General features: G+C 47.4%; 1 protein-coding gene across 1 annotated transcript in view; it reads left to right on the forward strand.

Annotated features, from left to right (window-relative positions):
* The window catches only part of VWA8 (von Willebrand factor A domain containing 8), a 298,398-nt gene that overhangs the window by 262,231 nt on the left and 9,007 nt on the right, over nucleotides 1–27,160 (forward strand). Inside the window, exons 38-42 of the mRNA XM_080917170.1 lie at nucleotides 6,649–6,757; nucleotides 10,276–10,432; nucleotides 14,664–14,772; nucleotides 21,445–21,570; nucleotides 23,613–23,771. Coding sequence (XP_080773296.1) covers nucleotides 6,649–6,757; nucleotides 10,276–10,432; nucleotides 14,664–14,772; nucleotides 21,445–21,570; nucleotides 23,613–23,771 — 660 coding nt within the window. The remainder of the gene's footprint in view (nucleotides 1–6,648; nucleotides 6,758–10,275; nucleotides 10,433–14,663; nucleotides 14,773–21,444; nucleotides 21,571–23,612; nucleotides 23,772–27,160) is intronic.

Below are 27,160 nucleotides of genomic sequence, written 5' to 3' on the forward strand. Positions count from 1 at the left end.
CTTTCGAGATTAAAAATGTCTCTTAAGTTCAGTCTCTCTAAGGAGTTTTGTAATGTCTGCATGTCTCTAAGACCCAAAGCCCCGCCACACGCACATATAACATAGTTCCTTCCCTGTTCCTGCAAAACCTCTTAAAATCGTTGTCTGCGGGGCTGGCTAAGAATGCTAACTAATGAGGCTAGAGGATGGTGTGGTGCTGAACACTGGCTACTCCTGCAGAAGTTCAGTTCCTGGCACCCACGTGGCATCTCATAACCATCTGTAACCATAGTTCAAGGGGATTCGATGTCCTGGCCTTATTAAAAAACTAAGTCCTTATCTGTCTGCCTTGGCTCTGCTTTCAGACCTCCAACCACTGACCTCCCCTGCTGACTTGATCTCCTCCTCAGTGAACAAGCTGGATTTTCTTCTTCTCTGGCCCCGTGCTGTACCCCATCCCACACTCTGAGCTCCCTCTCGCCCGCCTCCTCTCTGCCTCTCTTGTCTACTTCTTCCTGGGCTCTTTCCTGCCACACTTCCCACCTGGGGCACGCTCCTACATTCTCTCAAAGGAACATTCGTTTTCATGGTTTCAAACTGTTAAAAAAAACACGTGCACAAATAAAATAAAATAGTCATAGAAATTGTGAGAATTTACAAAATGAGCACTTAAAAAAACTCAAATGATTTCCCTCTCCTGCCTTATTTCATATTGTTAATGTATCTTAGATTTGGATGGTGATGAATCACCATCATATGGATAGAAAGGGGTTTCAATCTGGAAGTGATTTTTTTAAAGTGTTATACTAAAATTGAAAAATAGTAAGTCTCGAGAGTTTAGATTTTGTGTAAGGTCTCATAGATTGTGAGGAGCAGAACAATATTGAACTTGGGGTCACCCTGTTGCTGAGGCTGCTGGCATGTGGATGTTTCTCAGCTACTTTGAAGTAATTGTAGCCAAATTCCACCAACTGTGTGTGTACGCAAGGACTGAGCTGAGCCGTTTACATGAGGCATCTCCTCTGTGTGAACTTGTGAGTTTCTAGTGTGCAGGTAGACTGTGCAGAGAGCTACCACAGGTCTGTATGAAGCCAGGCAAAGGGCTCTCACGTACACAGCCAACTCCAAGCCCGTCTTCAGCTCAGTGTCTGCCTACTCCTGGCTCTCTTCATTCAAAATCGCCTTCTGTATTGCCCCTCCTGCTCCTGGCTACAACTCCACAGAACCAAGTCTCACCCGGCTGTACATCCTTAAGGTCCTATGTCTGACTCAGTAAATAAATCATAGTGATGGTCTCAGTTACTAACCATGGCTTCATTTCCTGGAGCTTTCTGTGACCCAGAAACAGCTAATAAAACATTCTAGGCGTAAACACATCATGCATTTTAAGTTTTTGCTCTGCCCTGGATAGCATCATGAGTGCTTGCTCCGTCCTCCACCCGGACACGAGTCTGAGCTATCCATCCGTCATTTTGTTGTCTTGCCTGTCAGGATAACCATGTGGTATCACAATGTTATCATTGTGTTCAGAGAACCTTTATTTTACTTAATAATGGCCCTAAAGTGAAAGAAAAATGGTACTGGTCACTTGATTCTAACCCGTTGTCTCAGTTGATCTCTTCATTACTGGTTGTTATTGCCCACCTTTTACTGTGCACAATGTATCAACTTCAACCTCGTTTTGTGTGACACAGGCCCGTTCTGTCTGTGACTCCAGGCACCCTTCAGGCACCTACTATGCGTGCTGGTAAGGAAGAAAGGGACACAGAAAGTTTTATGTGAGCATAACTAAGTTATGTCATTGTACACCGAAGTCTCTGGGGCCATCATGGTACAGAGCTCGAGAGACAGCACCTGTCCACTGTCACTGAATTCTCTCTCTCCAGACCTCTTGTATGCTGATGTACAATCATGGTTTTTCCTGACTTCAGTCATGAAAATTCACTGTTTGGCCCTAACCTCCCTGCACAGTTCATGCATTCCCTGGTGACTTTCCTAATGTTAATGGTAGACCTTGCACACGAGTCACACAGGAATTTCCATGGGACACAGCCCCGTTCAGCAGAGCCGCACCTGACTCTCACACTGCAGCTAGCCTTCGTACTTTCTACTTCAAGACACCTAAGGGAAGATAAGTCCTCTAGTTGGTGCCAGAAACAGTATAGAGAGGCAGTTTTCTACCTCCTGCTAAAGTCCTCTTTGTCAAGACCTCAGACCACCTCTGAAGAAACTACAAACCCAAGTGAGCCTGTCTGGAGAGACGCTGCGTGTTAAGTAACAATCCCACACTGGTCTGTAAACCTGACTTTGTTTTGTTTAATTGACCCTGGGGACTGAAGTAGAACCTGAAGTGTCGGGGCTGAGGACCCACTGAAAAGTCTGCAGCCAGAAAAGACAGTCTAGGGTTCTCCTTGGAAAACAAGAGCATCAGGCCCTTTAGAAAGGCAAAGGGAGTCCAGAATAACACAGCAAGTCAGAAGCCATAAGAGGCTCGTTTGGGTTTCACCTTTAGCCTTCTGTCATCTGCCGTGAGCCCTTCCTTTCAACACTGTTAGGACCTCTCAGCCACTTTCCTTGTCTGACATTTGTGCCTACAAATGCCTACCCCAACCCTATGTCTCACCTAGAAAATGACAGTAAATCATGTCAAAATGTCACAAGTTGGGTGTAGGGTGTGTTTCTGTTAAGCTGCCTCATGGGGCAGTACAGCCCTGATAAGATAAATTGTTCGTTGTTCCTGGGGTACTATGGTGCCCTTAGGAGACAGGAAGCGATCCCTAAGTGTCAAAGGGTTACAGGACAAGACAGAAAGTCTGTGCCAGCCTACCTACCCCATTCAGCCCATGACCCAGGACTAAGTGCTCTGTCCCTTCAGTGTGATCCATGCCATGAAACCCATGGCCCAGACCTGCCCAGTGCCATTTCCCAAAGACTGTGCTGCCTGGAACCTCCCATGCCCAGTGTTGTTGGAGGAATCTGGAGGTGGCACGGAAGGGCCAGGTGAGCGCGGCGAGAGAAGACAGGCATGCAGGAAGCAGAGGAAAAGGTACCTGAGGACTGAGTGGAAGACCTGCATGCTTGCGTGAGCCCCTGGTTAGTCATGGCTGTTGTACCGATTGCTTCTGATCACTGCGTAGCCTATACCAACGGCACAAATGTGAATCCTCTTGACAATGCTGAGTGTGACTTGAAAGCTCTACTTTCTGATATTTCAAATTCTGAACTTGTTCCCATGGTGAGGAGCCATTAAATCAGCTGCCTGCTAATACATAAATGCCAGGCAACAACTTTACACTGTGCTGGTTCATTACCGACTGTTTTGTTGATTGGTGGCAAAGTGCAGGCAGAACGTGGGCCTCATGAATACCCAGCAGGTGCTTTACCACTGAGGTCTGTCTTCTGCCCCATGTGGAAATTGTCATTCAGAAAGTTCGAGGCGCACCTCTTCATCAGAAGTAAGGCATTATCAGTCCAGGCCTTAGCCTCTGACTACAATCCCCCACTCATCCTTCATACACCAGTCAAATTGTTGCCTATGCTTGATTTCAAGTGGCAGAAAACCCACCATAACGTGGCTTCAACTAGAACAGTGCTTATTTCCTCCTGTAGATCACAGCAGTAACCGGGTCAGCAGCCAAAGAATGGTGAGTGCTGTGGTTTCCTCCCTGCTGTGGATCTCTCTCCATTTGTTCACAGGCAGAAGCTATGGTGCTTTGCCATATCCTCAAGTGGGCCAGGCAGGAAGTGTGTGTGTGTGTGTGTGTGTGTGTGTGTATGCATCTATGTGCTTCTTTGTGCACATGCTGTACATGTATGATGACGGCTGGTGAGGATAACACATGCCAAGTAGAGGGAGGCTCCTCAGCACAGTTCTCTCTGACCTGGGAGGAAACTCCCTCAGCAGCCTCCGGACACTTTCTCTGACATCTTGGGTCTCTGTAGACCAGTTGATGGCAAGGCCAAATGCAAAGACCGTGCTTAACTTCAGCACCCATAATTCATCTGGCTTCTGTCTAGGGGAAGAAGAGGGATGGAGATTGGGTAGGGACCTGGAAGAGTCTGCCATACCACTTCTCATCCTGATGTGGAAAGCAATAATCAACTGTGTGGTCCAGTCAGACCTTAAAGTCTCAACCTTCCTCCCAGCGTTATGATCTGGCCCTTTCTACCATCTTACTGAATTTTAGTTTAGTTTTAGGGACCTAAACTGTATGGGCCTTTCCCAGAATTATAGGGCTATGGTGAGTCATGCTCCTTCTCGGGTCTGGCTTCTCACTCCTTCACTCTGGAACATTTTATGAGTTGCAGTTTACAAGATCCATGTTTTCTCCTGTTTAATTCGTGTGTAGGAGGATAATGGTTCTTACTGTTCTATCACACCTCCCTAATAGGAATTAAAGTACATCTGCTGTGAGAAATATGTCAAGGGCTTTAGCACATGTGTCCAGTTACATTAAAAATTATGAGGGGCTGTTTTCTTACGGGGGAAATGTCCCCTGGATGGATTCAGCAGCATCTATGTTACTCATTCGGATGCCTTTCTTGAGCTTTTGGTAGATGGGCCCAGTTCTCAGAGGACACGCATTCCAGCTGCGCCTTAGCACGTTCATGAAAGAAGGCAAGAACGTATCTGCCTCCTGAATAGCAGCGCCCCTTAGCACGCCTCCATCTGCCAGAGCAGGCGGGCGCCCTGCTCCACCTACAGAAACTCGTTCCTGTGAGCAACACTACCGGCCAGATGATTCGGAATTAGATAAGCTCCCCAGATACCATGTTCCAATTAAATATTCCTGGAATTTCGCAGTATGTGCTTCTGTGAAATAAATCAGGTTTGCGTGGTGTTTCTGTCAAGAATTAGTCTACTTTGAAACGTCTCATTAGGGGTTGGTATGAGGGTTGTTTGTGGGCAATGTGAGCAGAGGCACTTCCCTGCAGATGGCCTGACAAAACTTGTTTCCTCTGGCCAAAGCAATTAGCCCATTTTCTGCCTCTCTGATAGCCATTATAAGTGTCCTTGGAATATCAAAAACAGGACGGGGGTTCCTGAGCAGGATTAGAGAGGCCCCATCATCTTTTTAGTGCTTAACTCTCAAAAGTCTCCTAGCAGCCTGGCTGGACAGTGTGCAGTATCTTCAGGAGAGAACTAATATGAACCAAGGTGTTGCTTGTCACTTGGGAATCTTTTTCTCCTGCATCTGTCAAAGTTCTTTATTTTAAAATAAGCAACAGACCAGAACGGGCACACAGAGTCCAAGGTGAAGACCACTGTTCAAGGCAGCTCTTCCACTAGACCTGCGCTTGCCTGGGCCGTGTGAGAACTTGCACACGTGTGTTGAGGGTGAGGGTCAGAGGAAAGGACAAGAGAAAAAAAGGCATTGATGTTAAGTATCTTCTTCAGTCCCCAAGTCTCCCTTTTCCTGATTGTGTGTGTGCTATGTTCTATTTTTGTGTTGTCAGCTTGACACAAGCTAGTGTTATCTGGGGAGAGGAACACTGAGAAAATGCCTCTCAGATTGGCCTGTGGGCAAGTCTGTGGAGCATCTTCCTAATTCATGAGTAATGTAGAAAGGCCTGTTCTCTGGGGGTAGAGCCACTCCGGGGTCCTGGGTGGTCTGAGAAAGCAGGCTGAGCCAGTAAGTCGTGGGGGAACAATCCAGTAAGCAGCAACCCTCATGGCCTTCACTTCTGTCTCCAGGCTCCTGCTTTGAGCTCGTGCCTTGACTTCCCTCAGTGTGACCTGAGAAGGAGCCTCCCCCACATTGCCTTTTGCATTTGTCACAGCACTAGAAACGTAACTAGGGCAGACATCGGCAGCAGGGCTGTGAGTGAAGGCTGGTTTGGGCAGGGCTGTGGGATGAGTGTGGAATGTTGGGCGGGAGTAGCCACTGAGTGAGGAGATTAATAAACTAGTATAGGAACTTGAAAAGCAATGCTGAGTGTTGTGAGCGATGAAGACCTTCCTTGCTTGTGGATTTCTGGGGGAAAATTAGTGAATCCCAAAGACTCCTACCAGACCATTCATGTGATGGACTTTGAACTGAGACTCTGTGGGGCTGGTCAGCTGGTGCTGAAATCAGCAGTGATCAATAAGAGACCTGTATCACTGCCAGGAAATCTTTACTTTACCCGGACGGTTGATGCTGGTCACTGGGTCTGAGAACTGAGGTTCAGATTCAGTGAGGTGAAGTCTCCTGAGAGTGTTTTCCCAGTCTTCACACAGAAGCTGTGGTCAGAGAGCAGGAGAGGGTAAGGCTGGCTGCATATAGGCAACTGAACTGGGGCATGTTACAAGTCTCCCAGGGGGCACTAGTTTTGTAGGCATGACAGAGTCCTGGGGTCAGCTGAGGCTTGGTGCTGTGAGAGGCCAGGAGGGGCTCCTGGTGAAGGCCCAGCCTCCTCGGTGGCAGTGGGGACAGAATAATTGAAGGGATGAAGGAGGGCGCTCAGAGCACTTCTGCACCACAACTCTACAGCTGATCACTGCTCGGCTCCTGCTCCTTTCTTTAAAAAAAATAATTTTCCCTCCCAACCAAATGGATGTTGAATGTGTCGAAGTTTTTTCCAGACCCAGCCTCTTGTGAGCTGAGGGTGCCACCGCTCAGGACGAGGAGAAAGTTTCATCTGTGCTGCTCTCAGGAGAGTGACTGTGTGTCAACGCTTCCTTTTCAGATAACAATTGAAAGAGACAGTAATGAAGACGTGAGTGAACCTAAGCACGGGAAGGAGGACCCAGACAACATGCCCCACGTGGGCGGCAATACCTGGGCTGGTGGGACAGGTGGGTAGCACACGAGTTCCCCCGGGTCTTGGCAGATTTTAAGTCTGTCAAGGCCAGCATTCCAGCCCTGAGATAGTCCCTGCCGTGGTTGTCAGCTTCTCTCCCTCGGTTAGATGTGTCCTCTCCCTCTGCACAGCAGCAGGACATGCAGAACATCTGGCATCGGGAACCCCACAGAGTCTGCCACCCTATGACCTAAAGCTCTTTCCCCCTCATGGAGGGAGGTAACATTATCTGCCTCATGAGGTCAGGCTAAAGACTAAATATGAACTTAGAGCACAGATCACAATAGTTGGGTTAAAGAACATGGTCACTAGAGTGTCTCCCTTCTTTTCAATTCCTTGCCTTTGGAATTGTGCCAGAAATCCACAGCAAGCTCTTAAATAACTAACATGGGGAAGAAATGGCTCTTGTCCACATCTGAGAAGGGAGTGTGTGGAGGTCCACGGTTTGGAGATAAGGTTGGTGTGATTTGCACTGATGGCCGGGTGCCATTCCTTCCTCTTGGCTGCCCTCCTAAACCATTGTTCCCAGGCCCGTCTTCCTCCTTCCTCCAGCAGCTGCAGCAGACACACGTGCTGGACCACAGGAACAGGGCCAGACTGCGCACTGTCTGGCCATCTCACCAGGACAAGTGCTGGCACAGTTGAGCCTCTCACCTTCCCCTAGGATGCTCTGTGCCTCTTGGCCTTGAGGACCTTGGCAGGAAATGGGTTTCTGTGTGGAGACAATATGTTATCAAATAAGCCCAGGACTTCTTGCCTACTCTGTTTATTCACCAAGCATCAACTTTAAAGAAAGGCTGTTTTTAGAAGTGTCCTTTGATCTGGAAGTTAGTGTCAAGCCAACAATATTTAATCCATATGGAATGCATCCTGGAAGGAGCTGGCCAGATGTCAGCTCCCAGTAGTGCCTTCGCAGAGGCAAAGCTTCATTTGTTAGTAACCGTGAGTCTGCTAGTCCTAGCACTGTTAAGACCACACGTCCTGTCTGCTTCCCAGCCTTGGATCTTTCAGCTGATCAAGGCTCCTGGGCTTCCATTTGTCTCTTTCTGTCCGTCATTGTGTGCCCCTTGGAATGTTCTACGTTAAACTCAGCTCTGGGCCAACAAGCCATTTGGTTCTTTTCCATCATCACAGTCGTTTCTTTCCCCTATACCCCACCCCTTCTTCCCCCGTGCCCCACCCCTTCTTCCCCCTGTGCCCCACCCCTTCTTCCCCCTGTGCCCCACCCCTTCTTCCCCCTGTGCCCCACCCCTTCTTCCCCCTGTGCCCCACCCCTTCTTCCCCCTGTGCTCCACCCCTTCTTCCCCCTGTGCCCCACCCCTTCTTCCCCTATGCCCCACCCCTTCTTCCCCCTGTGCCCCACCCCTTCTTCTCCCTGTGCCCCACCCCTTCTTCCCCCTGTGCCCCACCCCTTCTTCCCCTGTGCCCCACCCCTTCTTCCCCCTGTGCCCCACCCCTTCTTCCCCTGTGCCCCATCCCTTCTTCCCCCTGTGCCCCACCCCTTCTTCCCCCTGTGCCCCACCCCTTCTTCCCCCTGTGCCCCACCTCTTCTTCTCCCATGCCCCACCCCTTCTTCCCCCTGTGCCCCACCCCTTCTTCCCCCTGTGCTCCACCCCTTCTTCCCCTGTGCCCCACCCCTTCTTCTCCCTGTGCCCCACCCCTTCTTCCCCTATGCCCCACCCCTTCTTCCCCCTGTGCCCCACCCCTTCTTCCCCCTGTGCCCCACCCCTTCTTCCCCCTATGCCCCACCCCTTCTTCCCCCATGCCCCACCCCTTCTTCCCCCGTGCCCCACCCCTTCTTCCCCTGTGCCCCATCCCTTCTTCCCCCTGTGCCCCACCCCTTCTTCCCCCTGTGCCCCACCCCTTCTTCCCCTGTGCCCCACCCCTTCTTCCCCCTGTGCCCCACCCCTTCTTCCCCTGTGCCCCACCCCTATCTTTGGACTGACTGATGTGAGCACAAGTTTGTCTTAAGCATTTTTTCATTTAAATAATATGAATTTAGAACTATAGAGTGAAGAGAAATCTTTGCTGATGACTGATCCATCTCAGCTGATGCCCCAGGGCCATGTGACCCATTCTGACCACGGTCTCTAACAGCTGTGACCCTCCTCTCATCACAGTGACCTCTGGGCACATGGGGAGCTTTATGCTTGGTCCTGTCTCACCGATCCAAGGAGAAATACCATCATGGAGCAGGTCAAGCCACAGCTTCCCACCGTCAGGGGCTTGTCACTGCCAACGAGTGCCACTCGCCACACACCTGCTGGAAGTGAAACCAGGGTGTAGACGGGATTCTCCACAGCCCACTTCCAAATGAAATAAGATGTGCTCACTCAAAAGGCTACAATACTGTGATTAACAAATATTACTCTCTGTGCTTCCCCAGAGGAAATGACCTACGTGGACTTGGGAGAAGCAGAGTTCTTGCCAAGTTCTCGTTTTTTAATTTATTAGACGAATCAAAGCTCCAGTGGGGAAAGTAACATAATTTACCCAAAGTCTAAACGGTTTTCAATGTTCCACCATATGAGTCTAGAAATGACCTCACTGTGTCACTGAGTCAAGTAATTATCACAAGCACACTCACTTCCACAGCTCTTACACCCCAGGCAGTCTGGCTGTGTGACAGTTCCATGCTGTGCTGGACTGTGTAGTGCATGCGCATAAACGAAGGGACAGGCTGCTGCTTATCTAGGAGCGAGGGTAATAAGTCATCTATATACAAAGGCCAAACGTGGCCAGTGGGTGTACACACTCTCTCTGCTCACTAAACTGCTTTGAAATAATTTCAGTTGGAACATATATTAGACTAAGCATTCCTTTGTAATTGGCCAGTGTCTCCACCACCTTAAAATACTACCTACCTAGCCTTATAGGCATCTAACTTTCATTTTAGTATATAGCTAGCTCATGCAGCATTACGTGACGTGCACTTACAGGCATGTACACTCGGGCTAATATTGAAAAACTGTCCTGAAGCTAGTGATGTTTATCTGTTGAGCATTATTCAAAACTGAAAGTCGAACCTACATGATATTGGCCCGGCTCCTGGCTAAGCAAGTGATGTGAGGCCACAGAGATGTCATTCAGTTTCTCTGAGAATCATTTTTATTATTTGCAAAACAAAGAAACTTTATCTATAAAGTCTTGGTATTTTAAGGAAAGTAGATAACTAGTGTCCAGGTGATGTCTATGGTCACTGTCACAGAGCCACTCACCTAGGGCAAAACAAAGACATCCACAAAATCACTGATTCCCTACAAAGCAGAGACATCAGATGAATTGTTTAAGTTGAATTTGGGCTGAACCTTAGTACATGTGTAGATCAGGATGGATGAAATAAAAGGAAGTTATCCTAAACACGGTCTTAGAGTTTGGGCAAAGGTGGTGTGAAGTAACTACTAGGTAGTTCAATTAATATTCCTCACAGGACTAGCTTAAGGCCATGATCTGACTTTTGTTTTGTGACTAGGTGCTAGACATAACAACTGTGTCCCCACGGTTTCTTTCCAGGGGGAAGAGACACTGCAGGCCTTGGTGGCAAAGGAGGTCCTTATCGCTTGGATGCAGGCCACCCAGTGTATCAAGTCTCTGAGGTCGAGAAAGATGCAGTTCCTGAGGATATCAAGAGAGCTGCAAGAGAAATGGCCCAGAGAGCATTTCAGCAGAGGTGAGTGTGCCTTGTGCATCTAGAGCGGTGCAGGTGAGCAGTACACACACACACACACACACACACACACACACACAAGTCACATACACAAATATACATCCATCACACACTCACACACACAAATCACAAACACATACACACATCACACACACACACACACATAAATCACACATTCTCACACACACAAATCACACACACACTCACACATACACACACACACATACAAACACACAAAGCTAAAGTCACAAGGGAAGGCAAATCTTCTGAGCTAACATGAGACAGGGCCTATACTCATTTAGGATTTGAAGATAAGAGCCTTGTCATCAGATTGAGCCTAGAAATTCAAGCCAAGTGAGCCTTCAGGTTTCAGATGCACCATGGCTGCCTTGGGCTACTTTGATTGGACCCCACTAGAAAGGAAGACTCCTCAGAGTATTTTACTAGAAATTCACATGTGCTCTTGAGCAGAAAGTAAAAAATCCCAAAGCAGCAGGGAACAGCCTTTCACACCAGGAGCATGCAGGCGGGAGAGAGCAGATGTGCGTTTCTGTGCTCAGTGGAAGGAGCTGGAGCAGCCAGACAAAAAACATACTCAAGAGTGTATGAGTTATGAAATTCCTCCCACGTAGAACATCTGGTATGTTATTACACACCTCGATTTCACATCCTACAAGTAAACAGCGAACAATAGAGACAAAAGTGCACATCCAGCCTGCCACACCCTCAGGAAAGCCTTCCAGCCTCAGCCCTGTGGTACAGCAGGTAAATGTCCCGTGTCTGGTTGGTGCTGTCCTCAGCCTCATCACTGACTCCCTTGGAACCTTGGGCAGCTGCTCTGTCCTCACTGTGTATCACTGCAACTGTGGAAATGGGGACACCCCCCCACACCAGAGGTTCTGAAAATGGAAAACTTATTAGGGATCAAAGTATTCATTTCTCAAAAGACGTGGAAGAAAGTTATATCATAATGACAAGTCTTATTAGAATTAAAATATTGCTCCACATCTCATATAAAAAATACAGCTTCCTTTGAGGAAAAAAATAGGAATTAGCCATGCATCATTCTCCTCTTCAACTAGTGAATGACTGATATTGCCACACCCCATCCCTCGAAAGAAATGATCCAGTCTGAATTTGCCTACATGGACGGACAGAGTGCCCTAGCGCATGAACGTTTACGGTTGGGGGCTTCACAGTGGCACTTGGTCATGAGTAAGCGAAGACTAGCCTTCTCTATTACCACAAGAACCTACAGGGAAAGGGGCCGTGGGTTCCCTGGGACTCAGGCAGGGTCTGAGAAGGAGGAAATGAGGCACACAGAGGTCCTGGGAAAGACAACACAGCAAAACAAGAGCCAACGCTACCTTAGAAATGGACAAGTGTCTACTTAGACTGCCAAATTTGTCTTTAAGTTTTTATCATGGGGCTGTTGAAGCCCAACTGTAAACAAAGAGAAGCACATGATGAACGGTGTGGACCACTGCTGCCCCATAGCTTCCTCCACCTCGGACTGTTTAGAGCTAGTCCAAAATATTATCTCATCTTGTCATAAATATTACAGACTGTGTCTCCACACAAGAACTAAAGAAGGCAGAAATCCCACAACCCCCCATACACACATTCATTCATATGGTAATAATTCTCTACTATCATCTTGATTACAGAATGATTCATACGCACAATGAGGTCAGGTCCGGATGCTTTTACAGCATCCTGTATCTCGTCTCCAACACTAACCACTCTCCAGTCTCAGCACTTATGGGAGGGATTGCTTCTCCCCTCCTCTGTACGTTCCATGAGGACAGAACATGGAGTGGGGCAAACACTCACAGAGAATGGGTAACACACATGTGCATGCAGGGGCCAGCTCTCCTCACCTGTGAGTTCTCGTCCTCAATATCTCTGATGGACTAACTAAGCCATCCTCACCGTTAGTTAGAAGTCTTCCCTGGTACAAAGGACCTCTCCATGTGCCTTAGTTAGGGTTTTATTGCTGTGAACAGACACCATGACCAAGGCAAGTCTTATAAATAAAACATTTAATTGAGGCTGGCTTACAGGTTCAGAGGTTCAGTCCAGTATCAAGGCAGAAGGTGCAGGAGGAGCTGAGAGTTATACATCTTCATCCAGAGGAAGCCAGGAACAGACTAAATATCCCCAGGCAGCTAGGAGGAGTGTCTCCAAGACCACCCCCAGAATGACACTCTTCTTCCAACAAGGCCATACCTTCTAATAGTGCCACTCCCTGAGCCAAGCATATGCAAACCATCACACCACATTATCCAAAGCATTAGTTAACATTGATTTAAAACATATTAGCCCTGCACCTCAAGAATTGGTCAATGGAAGTTGACTAACAGAGGGACACACACCTAAGACTTGTCTATCACATACAGAAACATAGTGACATCAGGTAACTGGGGGCAGGGAAGTGTTCCCATGAATAAGTTGGGCAGCCGCTGTGAAGTCTGCACCCACCACCATTTGCATAACTAAGCAGCTCCACACAGTAGATCTCAGCTTGTGTTTGCTTTCCTCCTCATACTTGAATCCAAATTACAGTATTTAAGTCTAACCTATAGAAGAAGTAAAATAAGGACTGAGATTCCCAGACTCTTACATAATGATAAATATACCCTTTAAACATATACCGCCAACAGCATGGTACTTGTTCATATTGATTTGCAGGAGGCTTGTCTAACCCCAAGGTTAAATATTCCTGCTTTATTCTTTCATTTTCTGCTCCAGTCTTCAACGTTCAGAACGTATTCTCCACTCTGAGCGTCCTCTAAGTGTTCTGGTGAGGGCTGATATAACCCAAATATGATTTTCACATAACTAAATTAGCATAGTTGGGGGTACACAGTGATCACCCAAGAGCTAACTGTGATCTCCCCCAAGGCCACCCTGCTCCAGGCGGCTTACCTGCTGCCCAGGTCCTCTTCTCTGTGTGTATTCATTCCCTCCTCTGGTTCCTTTCCCACCTACCATGCTCCAAGAACAAGCTCTGTCCACACATTTTCCAATCGGTACTAATCTGAGTTCTTTGAGAAAGTGCATCTTAACTGCCTGACATGAGGTGGTATGTGGCAGATCCTGCCTACAGTGTTCATTGTACTGCTTCTACTGATTTCTCCCTAAATCTGCAGATACACCTAACCTTGTGAGATGTACAGAGAATTCAGACTGCAAAAACTAAACAGAAGAGGTATTGTTAGGCAGTTAAGTCTCATGCTAACATTCCTTTTTGTTCGTTAGAACGAAGAGTTAGTAGGATTTAGAAGGGCATCTTGGCATGTCACCTTAAGGAGGTGGCATTGGATATCATAGTGGCCTTATCTATATTTACCTTTCAATAGCCAATGCTTTCAAAGTATTGCATGGCAGAACTCATTGAGTGCCACTGTGTATCAGGCACTGTGCTGAAAATTGAAGACTCAAAATGTAAGATGTGGTCTTATTACATACAAACATGGAGTTCTGAACTTCCACTATTCTGATTATATTTTCCCAGTGTTTAGTCTGAGAGTGAAGAATAGAAACCTTTCATTCTGCCTCATTCAAGGGAGTTATAAATACACTTTATATGTAATTTCAGCTATCCATATGGGTTCTCTGCCTACACATACACACACACACACACACACACACACACACACACACACACAGACACACACACAAACAGACAGACACACACACACACACACACACACACACAGTTGAGACAATTGTGCCATGCTTAGGCTTTTGAGAGATGTGTTTCATATTTCTTGTTCTGATATCAACTTTAATATTTATAGACATGCACAGAAATGTGTGTTAAGTAGGTATACTGTGGCTGTCACACTGGAAAACCCAAGGACATTCACTCACAAAGAGACCCCTAGCTTAGGGTTAGCTTTAGGAGGGCTGTGTGTGCTCTGTTCTGATTTTAAATTAAGTATCTGTGAGGCCAAAGGCATCGGGTGGTTGTGAGCTACCTGGTAGGACTGTTTGCCTGAGAGATGTCATCATACGTGATGCACAGCTGGGGCTTTCCCTTTGTCCTGGGGGACAGTTTGGTCATCAACTAGCAGTGGACTTGGAGCATTGCCCTCCTTTGAATATAGGGGCATCACTGTGACATCATCTCCAGCTTTTTCTCCTCAAAGTCAGTACAAAGTCACCAAGGAGTTGTTAGAGGTCCTGTCAGTGTGTACAACATAAGCAGTGTCTCCCCCTCTGGTTTCAGACTGAAGGAGATTCAGATGAGCGAGTATGACGCCGCAACGTATGAGCGGTTCTCAAGTGCTGTCCAGCGGCAGGTGCACGCCCTCCGAGTCATCCTGGATAACCTACAGGTAACCTTCCTCTGTGGGCAAAAGGATTTGGGAAAAATCTGGACTTATACCAAACCTGCTGGAGAAAGTTATCTGAGCAGTAATCAGCCAACCAGAAAGAGTCACTCCAAGGTTGACACACAAAGCTGTGAACTCAACCCTATGATTTTTCTTAGTGAAGTTCTCCAGTGGAAAAATATCTGACCTCACTTTTTTCTTCCTGTCCAGGAAGTAGTAATTTTACCAGTGACCCTCTCAGACAGTGACTTCCTGACTCCCCTCAGAGAAGATCTGTGTCTGTCTCACCTCTCCTGGAAGTTCGCAAATAGACCTCGCTCTCTCCCTGTAAATCATTTTACTGCCACTGAAAAAGCAAGGGAACAGATAGATCAGGAAGGGTGTGCTTTCTCTGTGTCCCCTGCCACCTCCTCCTCTTCCTGCCCCTCCTCTCGCCCTGTATCGCCCCAGCCCTTGGCTGTTTCACAATGCTCTCAGTGCTTCAGAACCGGTGGGCACTGGCAGAGTTTTTAAAAATATTAAAGTTCTTCAATATTTCCTAAGTAGAGACTATAATTTCTATCCGGTCAATTTCCTAAATAAAACATGGAATGGGATTATTTTGTCTAAAGAGAAGAATCATCATTTTAGGGAAGGGTGGGGTGAGAGCCCTAGCCTGCACTGACGTCTTCCATAGCCTTCCATGGAGGGACTTGGTTCCCATCCACTCGCTCTTTGCTTCCATTGCTGGGCTTTCAAAGGCATGTTTATCAGGCTTTGTTAGAGATTAGAGTGTGGGATGCAGCTTGAATCGTCTGTGTAACCCAATACTCTGAGACTTCATTTTTATCATATTTATTGTTTATGTATCTGTGTGTCTGTATGAGTGAATGCCATGTGTATGCAGTGTGCAGAGACCAGAACCTCTTCTGGTCCCTTGAAGCCAGAATACGGCAGTTGTGTGTCACATGATGTGGGAACAACTGTCTTCTGGAAAAGCATCAGGAGTCTTACTGCTGAGCCATCTCTCCACCTATGTCTTCATTAAAGAGTCACTGTGCAGAAGAGGGAGCTCCTCAAAGGATTGATCAGATACCTAACTTCAAAGTCTAGCTGAGGTGGTCATCACAGTAGAATATGGTTATTTTATATGTGGAAACTTAAGACTGCACAGACAGCGCTGTCTCCTGGGTTGTGTGGCCAGTGAAGCAGGAGTCTGAGTCCAAGTCCGGCTCCTGTTACCTGCCAGGTCCTTGCCCCCTTCCTCCCATGGGCAGTTCTCAGTCATGACCATAATATCTTGTATCACCAGATGCCAACAGAACAGTCGCCTTGCTCCCTTTCTAGATCTTTTAGCCATAGGGGAATTATTTTTTGGTGGGTTTTCTAATCCACAAGTCATAGTCTTGAGGCTGCTTATCCTGGCTATAGCTAGTGGCCAAGAACGAATGAGGCCTCATATGAACTAAAAAACTGCAGACTGTGGCCAAAGAATGAAGACTTCCTGCCATCTTCAGCTAATCCTATATGACTCTGAGTAACTAAACCCCCCAGCTGTTTTGACATCACTGTGTAGTACCAGTAACCATGGGTCTTTCCTCAGTGAGTGTACAAAGTGTGGCCAGAAACTGCCAAGATGGTTTTCCAGAGCTCAGCTTTGGGCCCACACAGATTTGATTCCATTCAGCATGGACTGATGCTTTTATAGTATCCAATAGAAAGGAAATTACTGGAAAATGTTACTAAGATTGAATACAAAATACAGGCCCCTTGGGGGTGACGTCAGAGACTTTGAGGCTCAGGCTGACCTCAGACTTGCCATCTTCCCACCTCTGCCTAGCAGCAGCATCTAGAATCTGCAGAAAGGCCTACACATGCAGTGGCTCCAACAACTAGAGCAATGAGATGGGAAAAAGACCCCACCAGCCCCAGGACATGCTTGGCTTGAAGACAGGCAGTTTGAATGAGAATGGCTTCCATAGGCTCCTGCATTTCAATGCTTGATCCCCAGTTGGAGGAATTGTTTAGGAAAGATTAGGAAGTGTGGCCTTGTTGAAGGAGGTGTGTCACTGGGGATGGGCTTTGCAGTTGCAAAAGCCCCATGACACTCCCAGTTAGCTTGTTCTCTGCCTCCTGTGGATCAAGATGTAAGCCCCAGCACAACTGCCTGCCTGCCTGCCTGCCTGCCTGCCATGCTCCCCACCTCTACAACTGTGAACCCCAAATTAATACTCTTTTATAAGTCGCCTTGCTCATGGTATTTTATCATGGCAAGAAAATAGTAACTAAGACAAAAATCAGATCGGCAAAAACCAGACACTGGAGATGGTCCCATTGCAGTGGCTCTTCCTAAGAAAGCAGGAAGCAGTGTGGAGATGTTCTGCTGGGGTCAGCCATAGCTTCCGGTCTTTCCTTATAGTTTTTGAGGTGATGGTATAGCCTGAATTCAACCAACACCAGCTTAAATTCCTTAAGGGTCCTGATAGTAATTAAGAGGAAAGAGCATGTATGCAAGGGTAGCCCAGCTCTGTTCCTGAACAACTTCATCATTTTGATGACAACACAAGCAAGAAATGCAACGGGACAGATGAAGGACTACATGGAATGACAAGCCTCCAGGACACGGGACTGGCAGCTGGGCTAGCCTGGCTTCTTTGTTCTCATTAGAAATTTCTCCCATCTGAAATAAGACAGATTTAAAGGAGTCAAAGCAGAGCTAATAAAGGAGTCAAGTGTAGTAAGGAAAGATAGAAAGCAACAAACAAAATCCAGTGCCCAGACATAAGTCTGCTCAAGATGTAGAACAGGCTTGATCCAGTCTTTAGTGCAGACCGCAGAGGAAACAGTAAAAACGTGAGAAAGTGAACAGAAGCAAACTCTGAAGAACTAGGGCTGGATACTATTTAAAAACAAAACCTCCAGAGAGGTGTCCAGCAATAAGGGTAAGAAAGTACACTGAGCTGAAGGCCTGCATGCGTGGGCCCTAGGAACATCACTGAGTACCTCAGCGTCAGAGTGCCTCAGCATCATGCAGTGTCCGTGTCCTCATGATGCACTGTCCCTGTCTCGTGTCCTGGTGTCATCAGAATACATAGAGAAAATGTAAAATGTGGAACAAGGCATCCAGGTGGTTTAGCAGCTGGGTCTTCAGATAGAGCTCTTTTTATTGCATTTACTTGTGTGTGTGTGTGTGTGTGTGTGTGTGTGTGTGTGTGTGTGTGTGTGTAGATACATGCATATACAGTGTGTATAGAGGTCAGAGGACAACTTTCTGGAGGGATTAAACTCAAGTTTTCAGGCTTGATGGCAAGTAGTTTTACCAGATTAGCCATCTTGTCAACCCCAAAGTCCTATTCTTTTCTTGACAGTCTTTTGGCTAGAGAATGCTTTGGGATGACAATTACAGGAAAAGAATGGCAGTATAAGAAAATTCAGACTAAACTCTCCAGAGTCTTCTGCAATAACCAAAGATAACAATTACGATGTTCTAAGAGGAAAATAACTTCCCTATCAAGGGCAGTAACAATAACCCACGTCCAAGCAGGAACACTTTTGTTTTAAAAGAATTGTCATAATTATTAGCATGAAAGAAAAAGTCTTCATGCTGCTGAGTCTGTGTACCAAGCCTCCGCGCAATCACATGACTCTACAGCACTCACCACTGAGCCGCATTCTCTATCCAAGGCCTTGGATAGGCCCTACAACTAGGAATTAACTTCTTGCCTCTGTTACAGGTTCTGGGTCTAATTGTCAGCAATGGAGTTGACCTAACTCCCACAGGAGTTAACAACCACTGTGTTCTTGAGGGGTGCCTCCTAGTATAGGTCTTTTTTATTAGTTTTTAAGTTTTCTTAAATATGGTGTCCCTGCAGCAGACATCACTATACTGATTTTTCTGAGATTTTTATAATTATGTATGTTTGTGGGTTTATGCGTGTAAGTGCAGTCCTTGTAGAGGTCAGAAGTAGGCATCAGATCCCCTGGAGCTGGAATTATGGGTTGCTGTGAGCACCTGATGTGTGTGCTGGAAACCAAACTTGAATCCTCTGCAAGAACATTAGGTGCACTAACCACTGAACCATCTCTCCAGTCCAGTATGGTAATGTATAAAGTAGCAATGGTTGTTTCCAAGGTTTTGCAGCTATGCATAAAACATCATGTATAAATTTTTGTGTAGATGCAAGTTCCTTGGTTATTGTGTAAATACCAAAGCATGCAGTTGCTGGATTCTAAGAGTGAGTTTGGTTTTGCAAGAAACTGCCAAACTGTCTCCACGGTGGCTGTGAGTGTTTGCTCAGCCCTTCCCCGCCCACACTTGGTATCGTCAGTGTTTTGGATCCTGGCCATTCCGAGGCATAGGATGATATCTCATAGCTGTTTTTAATCTAATGATGTAGAACGTTGGACGTGTTTTCACATGCTTAGTTGAGCAGGCACCACAGCAAAGAAGGCACACGGGTACCAAGTTTTTGCCCTCTATAAAAAGACTTAGTCCTTGAGAACATGCATACAATGTTTTTGATGATGCGCACACACTTCCTCTCACGCCGTCTCTCAACAAGTTCCCTCCGGCTTTGTGTCTGGTCCCTCCCTGAGCTTACTGAGGGCTGTGGGGTTACTGCTGGAGCATGAGCAACTTTCCGTGGCCATAGCACTGAAGAAGAAGAGTGCCCACAGCCATTAGCTGCCAGTAGCTCCTCAGGATCGAGGTGGGACCTCAGGAGCCCTGCTCCCACCCACAGGCCACGGTGTCGAGAGCCCCATCTGGGGTGCATTTTCTGCAGGTAGCTGTAGCTGCATCAGTCCACCTACAATGGTGGTGTCATTGGTCACATCCTCCTACCCTTCAGCTCAGGCATCCTCGGCTCTCTCTGAGCCTTAAACGTGGAGATACGGATGTCCCATACATGGTGAACATTCAACCATGTCTCTGCATTAACTGCCGCCACCAGTAAGAAGCTCTCTGGCCAAGGCAAAGAGCAGCACTGATTTGCCTGTAAACATAAATATTAAGAATGTAATTTGACAGTATGACCTGTCTTACAATATGGTAAGATACATAGCTACCAGGGGTGGGACGGGGGCAATTATAAACTCCAGGCCTCCTTTCCTTCTGGGTCAGAGGTCAGGCAATCGTCTCAGGCCACTGCCCCGGAATCAGGGATGAGGACTTGGCTCCTGTCATTCTGGTGACTGGTTTGTAATACTGCAGTCTTCCTTGGGGGCCTGGTGTTGCTGGGCATCACTGCCAAGGACTGACTCTCACGTGATTAGCCACTAGGAAAATAAAGAAAAAGGCAGTGTGAACATGGTTGCAGGGGTAGCTGTCATCAAAATGGTACAGAAGTTGAATTCGTAAGCTGGGTTCAGGAGGAATCTGGGGTTTATACTGGTATAAAATTGTATGCCATGTTAGATAACAGGTGCACTGTTGTTGTGAAAATTAGTGAATAATGCTTAAGTCAAAGATGATGACCCTGAGGATTCCCCACCTACCCTGTTTGCTGCTACATGACCGTGTCAGCCAGGCATGATTTCCCTGCCTACCACAGCTATAGAAAACTAAATTTAAACCCCCTCCTGTTACCATAAAGGAAATATAAAATCCTCAAATTCTAATTTCATTCTTTTCCATATTATTATATTTCTGAGGCAGAGTATATCTAATTTGCATCCCAAAGCTCCTTTAGCCTAGAGCCTAATGTAACTGTGGTCACGGGCTCTCATAAGCATGTGCCTTCCTTGGGATGTTAGAGTTTGTTAGTCAGTTAGGGTTTCTGTTACTCTGATGAAAAGCATAACCAGGAGCAACATGCAGAGGAAAGGGTTTGTTTGTTAGAACAGGAACTCGCACAGGGCAGGAACCGGGGCTGGAGCTGATGCTGAGGACATGGAGGAGTGCTGCTTACTGGCTTGCTTCCCTTGGCTTTCTCTAGCCCATGGGTGGTACCACCCACATAGACCCTCCCCAGTCAACCACTGTCTACAGTCTCATCTTACGGAGGCATTTATTTAGGTCTCTTCCTCTCAGATGGCTTTAGCTTGTGTCAAGGTGACATAAACTATCCAGCTCAGAGTTCTTTATCTCTTACCTGGCATAGTTGTAAGTTACTGTGGCAAAGTGTGCTGTGCAAGTACCTTCCAAAGCATTCAGATGTTTTCTGGCCCTGGAAAAGCAGATCCGTGTGTGGCACAGACTGCTCCCTCCTCCACAGCTGCTTCAGTTGGCACAAAAGTCTCAGGAACTTGAGTAGCAAAATTCCCATCCGGAAGGGAGACCACTGAAGATCAGCTCACAGACTCTGTCACCATTAACAAGTTCAAGCTGATTATTTTGTTACCTAATAAATTTTCTGGGATCACTGTGACAGAAAATCCATAAGGAATACGTCATCACATTTCCAGACATTGAACTTACCCCTGGGGTTCATTTGCATACTGCCTTCCGGTTCCTTTGTCCTCTGTGTGAGTTCTTTGTATTGTTCCATCCATGTGTTAAAACAATTACAACTGAGAAAGCACACTCCGAGGGCCTTTCTTATGAGCAGAGCACAGACTATGTGAGCACATTCCTACAGGGACCTACTTACTGATAGGATCCCAGTGTGTTTCCTGTTATTCATACAAGACAGTGTGGCAGAGAACCAGAGCACTAAGTACGTAAAGATTCATGTGCGTTTGTTTATGACATTGCAGGCTAAAGGCAAAGAAAGACAGTGGCTAAGACACCAAGCGACTGGAGAACTAGACGATGCCAAGATCATTGATGGGCTGGCTGGAGAAAGGGCCATCTACAAACGTCGGGGTGATCTGGAACCCCAGGTAAATAATGGGGAACCCGAGCCTCAGATCCACATAGTTCAGTATTCAGTAGAGAGTTTATAAGTTGTGTCAAAACACCATTAGCCCAAAATATGCAACTACAGACAGCATTACAGAAGACAGATAATTTAAAAAGTCTCATTAAGACATGAAACACACACACAAAATAGAATAATATTGAGAACAGTCAATGCAGGAGCCTAGCATGGTGATGCAGTCTTCCAATCCTGACACTCAAGAGTCAGAGAGATTGAGACCAGCCTGATGTCCAGGACAGCCAGGGCTACATAAAGACTTCCTTTCTCAAAACAACAACAAAATCAGCACAAAGCTCCTTTACAAAGGGAGGTTGAGCTTTAAGCAAATCTAGAGGAGTTAACAGACTGTGACCTAAGTTCAACCAAGCAAAGCAAGGGAACAAACACTAAAACCTGAAGATGCTAGTTTAGAGAGCGGAAAAGGGTAGTTCATGGTGCTGCGGTCTTCAGTGGGGGGAAGCCAACCTTCCTACTCTAGTCCAGCCACCTCAGAAAAGAAACCAAGAACAAACCACCCACCAGCCCTACCTGCATCAGCCAGCAGCCAGCACAGGTCCTCACTCCAGCTGCAGAGTGGGTACTGTGTGGGTATGGGATGGGAGACACTCTGCTGCTTGTAAACCACAGAGGGTTCTTCAGGTGAGAGACACAGACCAATCTTCCTGGTTTCCTACGCTCCTGGAACTCTAGCAATCTGTGTCCATAAATGCTTCAGTTTTTAGGAAACTAGGAATTCTCTCTTAAGTTACACTAACTGTAGTAAGTATTCACCAGACTGTGGCAACAAGGTCAACTACTGAGTCCGAGTGAACTTTGGGGTTTCCTACTGCCCAGAATAGTCAAACTGGTAAGTAGCCGGGGAGCAGGGGCGCAGTGAGCCAGAGCAGCGCACTCTGTAATGTTTACTCAGTGGATCTGCTGGTAATTAGGGAGTTCTTATTTCTGTGTCACTGCCATGAGTCAACAGCTGCTTTCTCGACTGTCTCACTGTGGTCAGCAAGTGTGTGGACACATCTGTGAGTCAGTCATGCACATATGTGTGCCATGATGCTTCTAATCGGGCACACTCAACACATTTTAAAGGAATATAGAACATCCGCTTCCTACAATTTACCTTAAATGATCTGTGTGCTTACCTTGTATATATACATAATATGTACACACACGGGAGGACGTGCATGCCACAGTACACATGTGGAGTCTGAGGATAGCTTGCAGGAGTCAGTTCTGTTCTTCCTCCGTGTAGTCCTGGGAATGGAATGCAGGCTCCATGGTCCGTCCTCACCCACCGAGCCATCTCATGAGCCATCCTACCACTCCCTACAGAGTCTTCCTGAAATTATTAGTTCTGCTTACCACTTTTCATGCATGCCAGCAAGCATAAAGTAGAAGAATCTGGAATTTTTCTTACTGATTGTTACTGACAATTTTTTTTTTTCAAAAAGTTGTACATTGGCAGATCTGGGCTCCAGGCTTATCTCTTAAAGTTTCACATTTTAATCAGTAGTTTTGCCACTAGCAGCTCAGTGCCACCTTAACTGCCAAGAAAATACAAAAGCTCTAAAGAGTCGAGACATTCTGAAAATACTTAAGCTCTTGGCTAGACCCCCTCACATAACTGTGTTTCCACAGTCTGGCATTTCTTCAGCATAGGTGAAAAATGACCTTCAAGTGACCACCTAATAGAACAAATGAAGCTTCCCCTCCAGCTACACACACTCTCTCCAAGGGGTGCTGACTCAGAGCAAGGGACATGGGGTTTCTGTCCTTCCACGCTGTTATTTCTAAATGCACTGTCTTTAAGTGGTGGACCTCCAGACGACTGTTTTCCATGTGCTCCTGACACCCAGTCTGACATCTTCTTACTGGCGTATAGTCACCACCTCTACCCTCTGGGACAGCCCTGTACAGGCCTGTGCCTGAGTCAGATCTGCCCACTTGGGCTGACACTGCAGAGCCTGTGAGAACCAGCTGACCATGGTTCTCTGCCATTCCCTCCCTCAGCTGGGTAGCCCACAGCAGAAGCCCAAGCGCCTGCGCCTGGTGGTAGACGTCTCTGGCAGTATGTACCGCTTCAACGGGGTGGACCGCCGGCTAGAGCGCTCAATGGAGGCAGTGTGCATGGTCATGGAAGCCTTCGAGAACTATGAGGAGAAATTCAAGGTAACGGCCAGAACTGGGCATCTAGAGCTTTATTGATCACTTAGGGTCAGTACTGGAAAGGTGGATGCAGACTCTACCCAGAGAACCTGGCACCATCCTCTCACCAGCAGGGAATATGGCCGCCACGTCATCTGTTCTGATAACCTCTAGTTCTCACAGAGAAAAGCACTGTAGCACACAAGTTGTGTGACGTTAAATCATAGCATTTCCTGGAAACACGGAAAGCTGTTCTCATCTTCCTGGGCATCCCCGCCTAGTGCCTCTGAGCACTGCCATCCCATCACCAGCTATGGTCTGCACAACAGCATCCTGTGCTCTGACCCCTTTCCCCTTCCACACGAGCAGGGAACAGACAATCATACATCTCAGCAGACATGACTCACCCAGGAGGACGCTGCCTTCTGTTCAAACCATTTCCAGCGTTATTGTGCAGTTTGCCACCCAATCCCCCATCCCAGAGCTCTGAGGATAGGGGAGGGATTCCCATTCTGCTGTGGTTCCAGCCAGTAGGAGCCGACTCATCTGCTGTGACTGTCCGTAGAGCACACAGGCATCACAGCATAACCTGACCACCACATGCCTAAGCATAAGAACTCTAGATTGTGTACCCGAGTAAAACAATCCCTGAGGAATAATCTCACATCAGTTGCCATTTAAGCCGGCACCCCACCTGTACCTGAAGACTTCGTCCTAGGCCATGGCTCTGTATTATGTAAAGACAAAGACGAGTTGACTGACCATTTCACGTAGGCTCCTTGTGAAGGATGCAGCCCACTGGCTCTCCCACGGTTCCTGTATAAGTGCCGGGGAGAATAGTGAGTGAGTGAGGAATGAGCAGCATCCAGCTGTGACTGCTCTGGGGCTGCAAGGTCTGCACAGTACAGGGGGTACATGCGTGTAACACACAACACACGCTGAGCATGAGAAAGCGCCCTGCCCCCCCCCCCCCCCCCCCCCCGTTCAGAACAGGAACACTATCCCTCGTGCTCACTGGAAACCGGAACTGTGTAAGTCTTGGCTTTATTGTACTTGCCAGCAATCCCAGACCTCCAGTCAGACTCGCTCTGACAGGCTGAGGATGGGACACAGGGAGAAATCTGGGAAGAAATCTGAGTAACATTGCATAGCTTGTAAGATGCAACTTCCTCCTGTGGGAGCCAGAGGTGGTTGAGCTTTTAAAGCACTTTCCTGCTGGGGCCAGCAAAGCAGCAGGCCCATTCTCTCTGCACTGAGGAGGCCGTTAAACCTTTCCATCTCATGGGTTTGAACCCGCCCCACAGCCCTTTGCACGCTCTTTCCAGGCCTTCCTTCCACGCTGGACTGGAGGCTGCCACATTGCCACCACCCACCACACGTCTTGAGAGTTGATTGGCTACAGGCCACTCAGTCTCTGCTAGAGCTCCCCAGGCCCCCTCTGTAGAGGACAGAGGGATGATGGAACCACATATTCCATGACAGCTCTTCCTGCTTCTGACTAGGGTGTGTGTGGGCATGTGGCGGCAAGGGTGCCCCTTAAGGGCACGTGAGGAATCGGCACACACAGTACAGAGGACGGGGAGTTGGGGTGAGGCTCGCTCTCAGACTCCAGCTGCGCGTGTGCATTTTGGTCTCTTTTTATAAATCTTTGACATTCCTTTTATCATTGTTATTCCCAACTACTCAGTATGTCTAAGCGTCCAGTCTCTTGGTTATGAAAGAACAATAAGGTCCAGCAGTAACTACTGAGAGGCTGTGTTACTCAAAAAGTATAAAGTAATGACTCAAGCAGATAGATGATGGTTTGTGGAGTACCAGGGTGGCATCGGTGTCTTTGGGGATTGGCAGTGTGATCCGAAGCTCCGGCCTGCGTTCCAGACAGTCCTTAATTCAGTCTTCCTGCAGTTAGCCCTGGGCTCTGAAGATGTAGACTCCACGTGTGCTCCGCGGCCTTCAGAAGTGCCTGCTGGTGAGGTGGTCTGCGGGTCTGCGGTACCCGTCCCTCTTGGCATCTGTGTGTGTTGTGTTTGGCTAGAGCTCTGTGCCTTATGGGTCATTACAGTGTGTACTGGGAGGCTCACTTACAGTCCTCACCACCACTTTTATCCCACATTAGCACAACCCATGCCAAACCACAGGGACCCTCAAGCGTGAGAGTTCCTGAGACGGAAACCTAATTCAGCAGCGTGACATTTGCTAAGCCACTTGGAGTCTTTAAAGTACCTCAGAGTATTCAGCCACCTGACTTCACATATCCCCAGAACAGCACAATTTACAGACAGCCACATCAGCTCCTCCACGCTGGAGACCAGCACCTTCCTACTGATCACACAGCCTTAGGCAGGATGCTAACCATTAGCTTTCAGCCAGGGAGCTTTTCCTACTTCAGTCCTGTTTGTTCTTTTCTCCAAGCTCCTGGGAGTCATCGATGTCATCTTAAAACAGACTTTCTTTTCAAAGGCTCTGGATGACCTGACGGTTTTCTCAAAGACTTTTTCTACTAAACATCCAAGCAGTGGGTTTATTCTGTCACTCAGAGATTGGGCTTGGGAGAGACAGTAATATAAAATGTTTGACTATTGCCGTGAAGGTCTTTAAGTCAGACTAACAGTAGAAAAGGAAGCCTGTGGGGAGTGTGTGGGGTTAGGGCACCCCACTCCCCCAGCACCACCCAAACATCTCCACTTATGCTGCCCAGTGTTGCATGAAGTGGACTTCATGCTGCCTATCCCAAGAGTTGGGGGTGCGGCTTTGTTGGGAAAGAGTGTGCCTAGTGTTCAGTTTGATGCTGTGATGTCACCATGGCCTTTACGTGAGGGAGTAAAAGCTTGTGTGCTTTACATTTCCCAGTCACTGTCCATGGAGGACAGCTTTCCTATGCAGCCCAAGGCTGCCGTGTGTCTAGGTGCAGCGCCCCCTCTGCTCAGGACAGTCTCTCACTGACGTGAGCCCACACCATGCTGATCTAGGCAATTCAGCAGAGGTTCTCTCCTCCTAGGTTAGCAGTAACTCTAACCAGGTTCCTTAGTCTCAGCAGGCCCTGGTCCTGTCCTCACTACTGCAGAAACTGGAAGATCGAAGCCCATTCTTCTAGAACCATACTGAGCGCTTGCTTCTTACCAACTCAAGGACTTTCCCTCTGTAGATGATGCTTTGGGTCCTCACTTCACACGCATGAAACACACCCCCCTCCACAGATGAAGACAAGATACAATACACGCGTGCTTCTCAAACTACGAGAAGCCAGCTTTTCCTTCCATTCGATTGTCACAGAACCTTGGGTCTGGGCATTATTTTCACCAACTTCTTTCTACACATGAGAAAGCCAAGGTTCAAAAAGGTTAAATACTTGGCCCCAGGTCACAGGGCTTCTGACCTCCGCTCCCCCATTGGGGATCTTTCTCACTTGTTCT

The sequence above is a fragment of the Micromys minutus genome, assembly GCF_963924665.1.
Source record: "Micromys minutus genome assembly, chromosome: 5".
Classification (NCBI taxonomy): domain Eukaryota; kingdom Metazoa; phylum Chordata; class Mammalia; order Rodentia; family Muridae; genus Micromys; species Micromys minutus.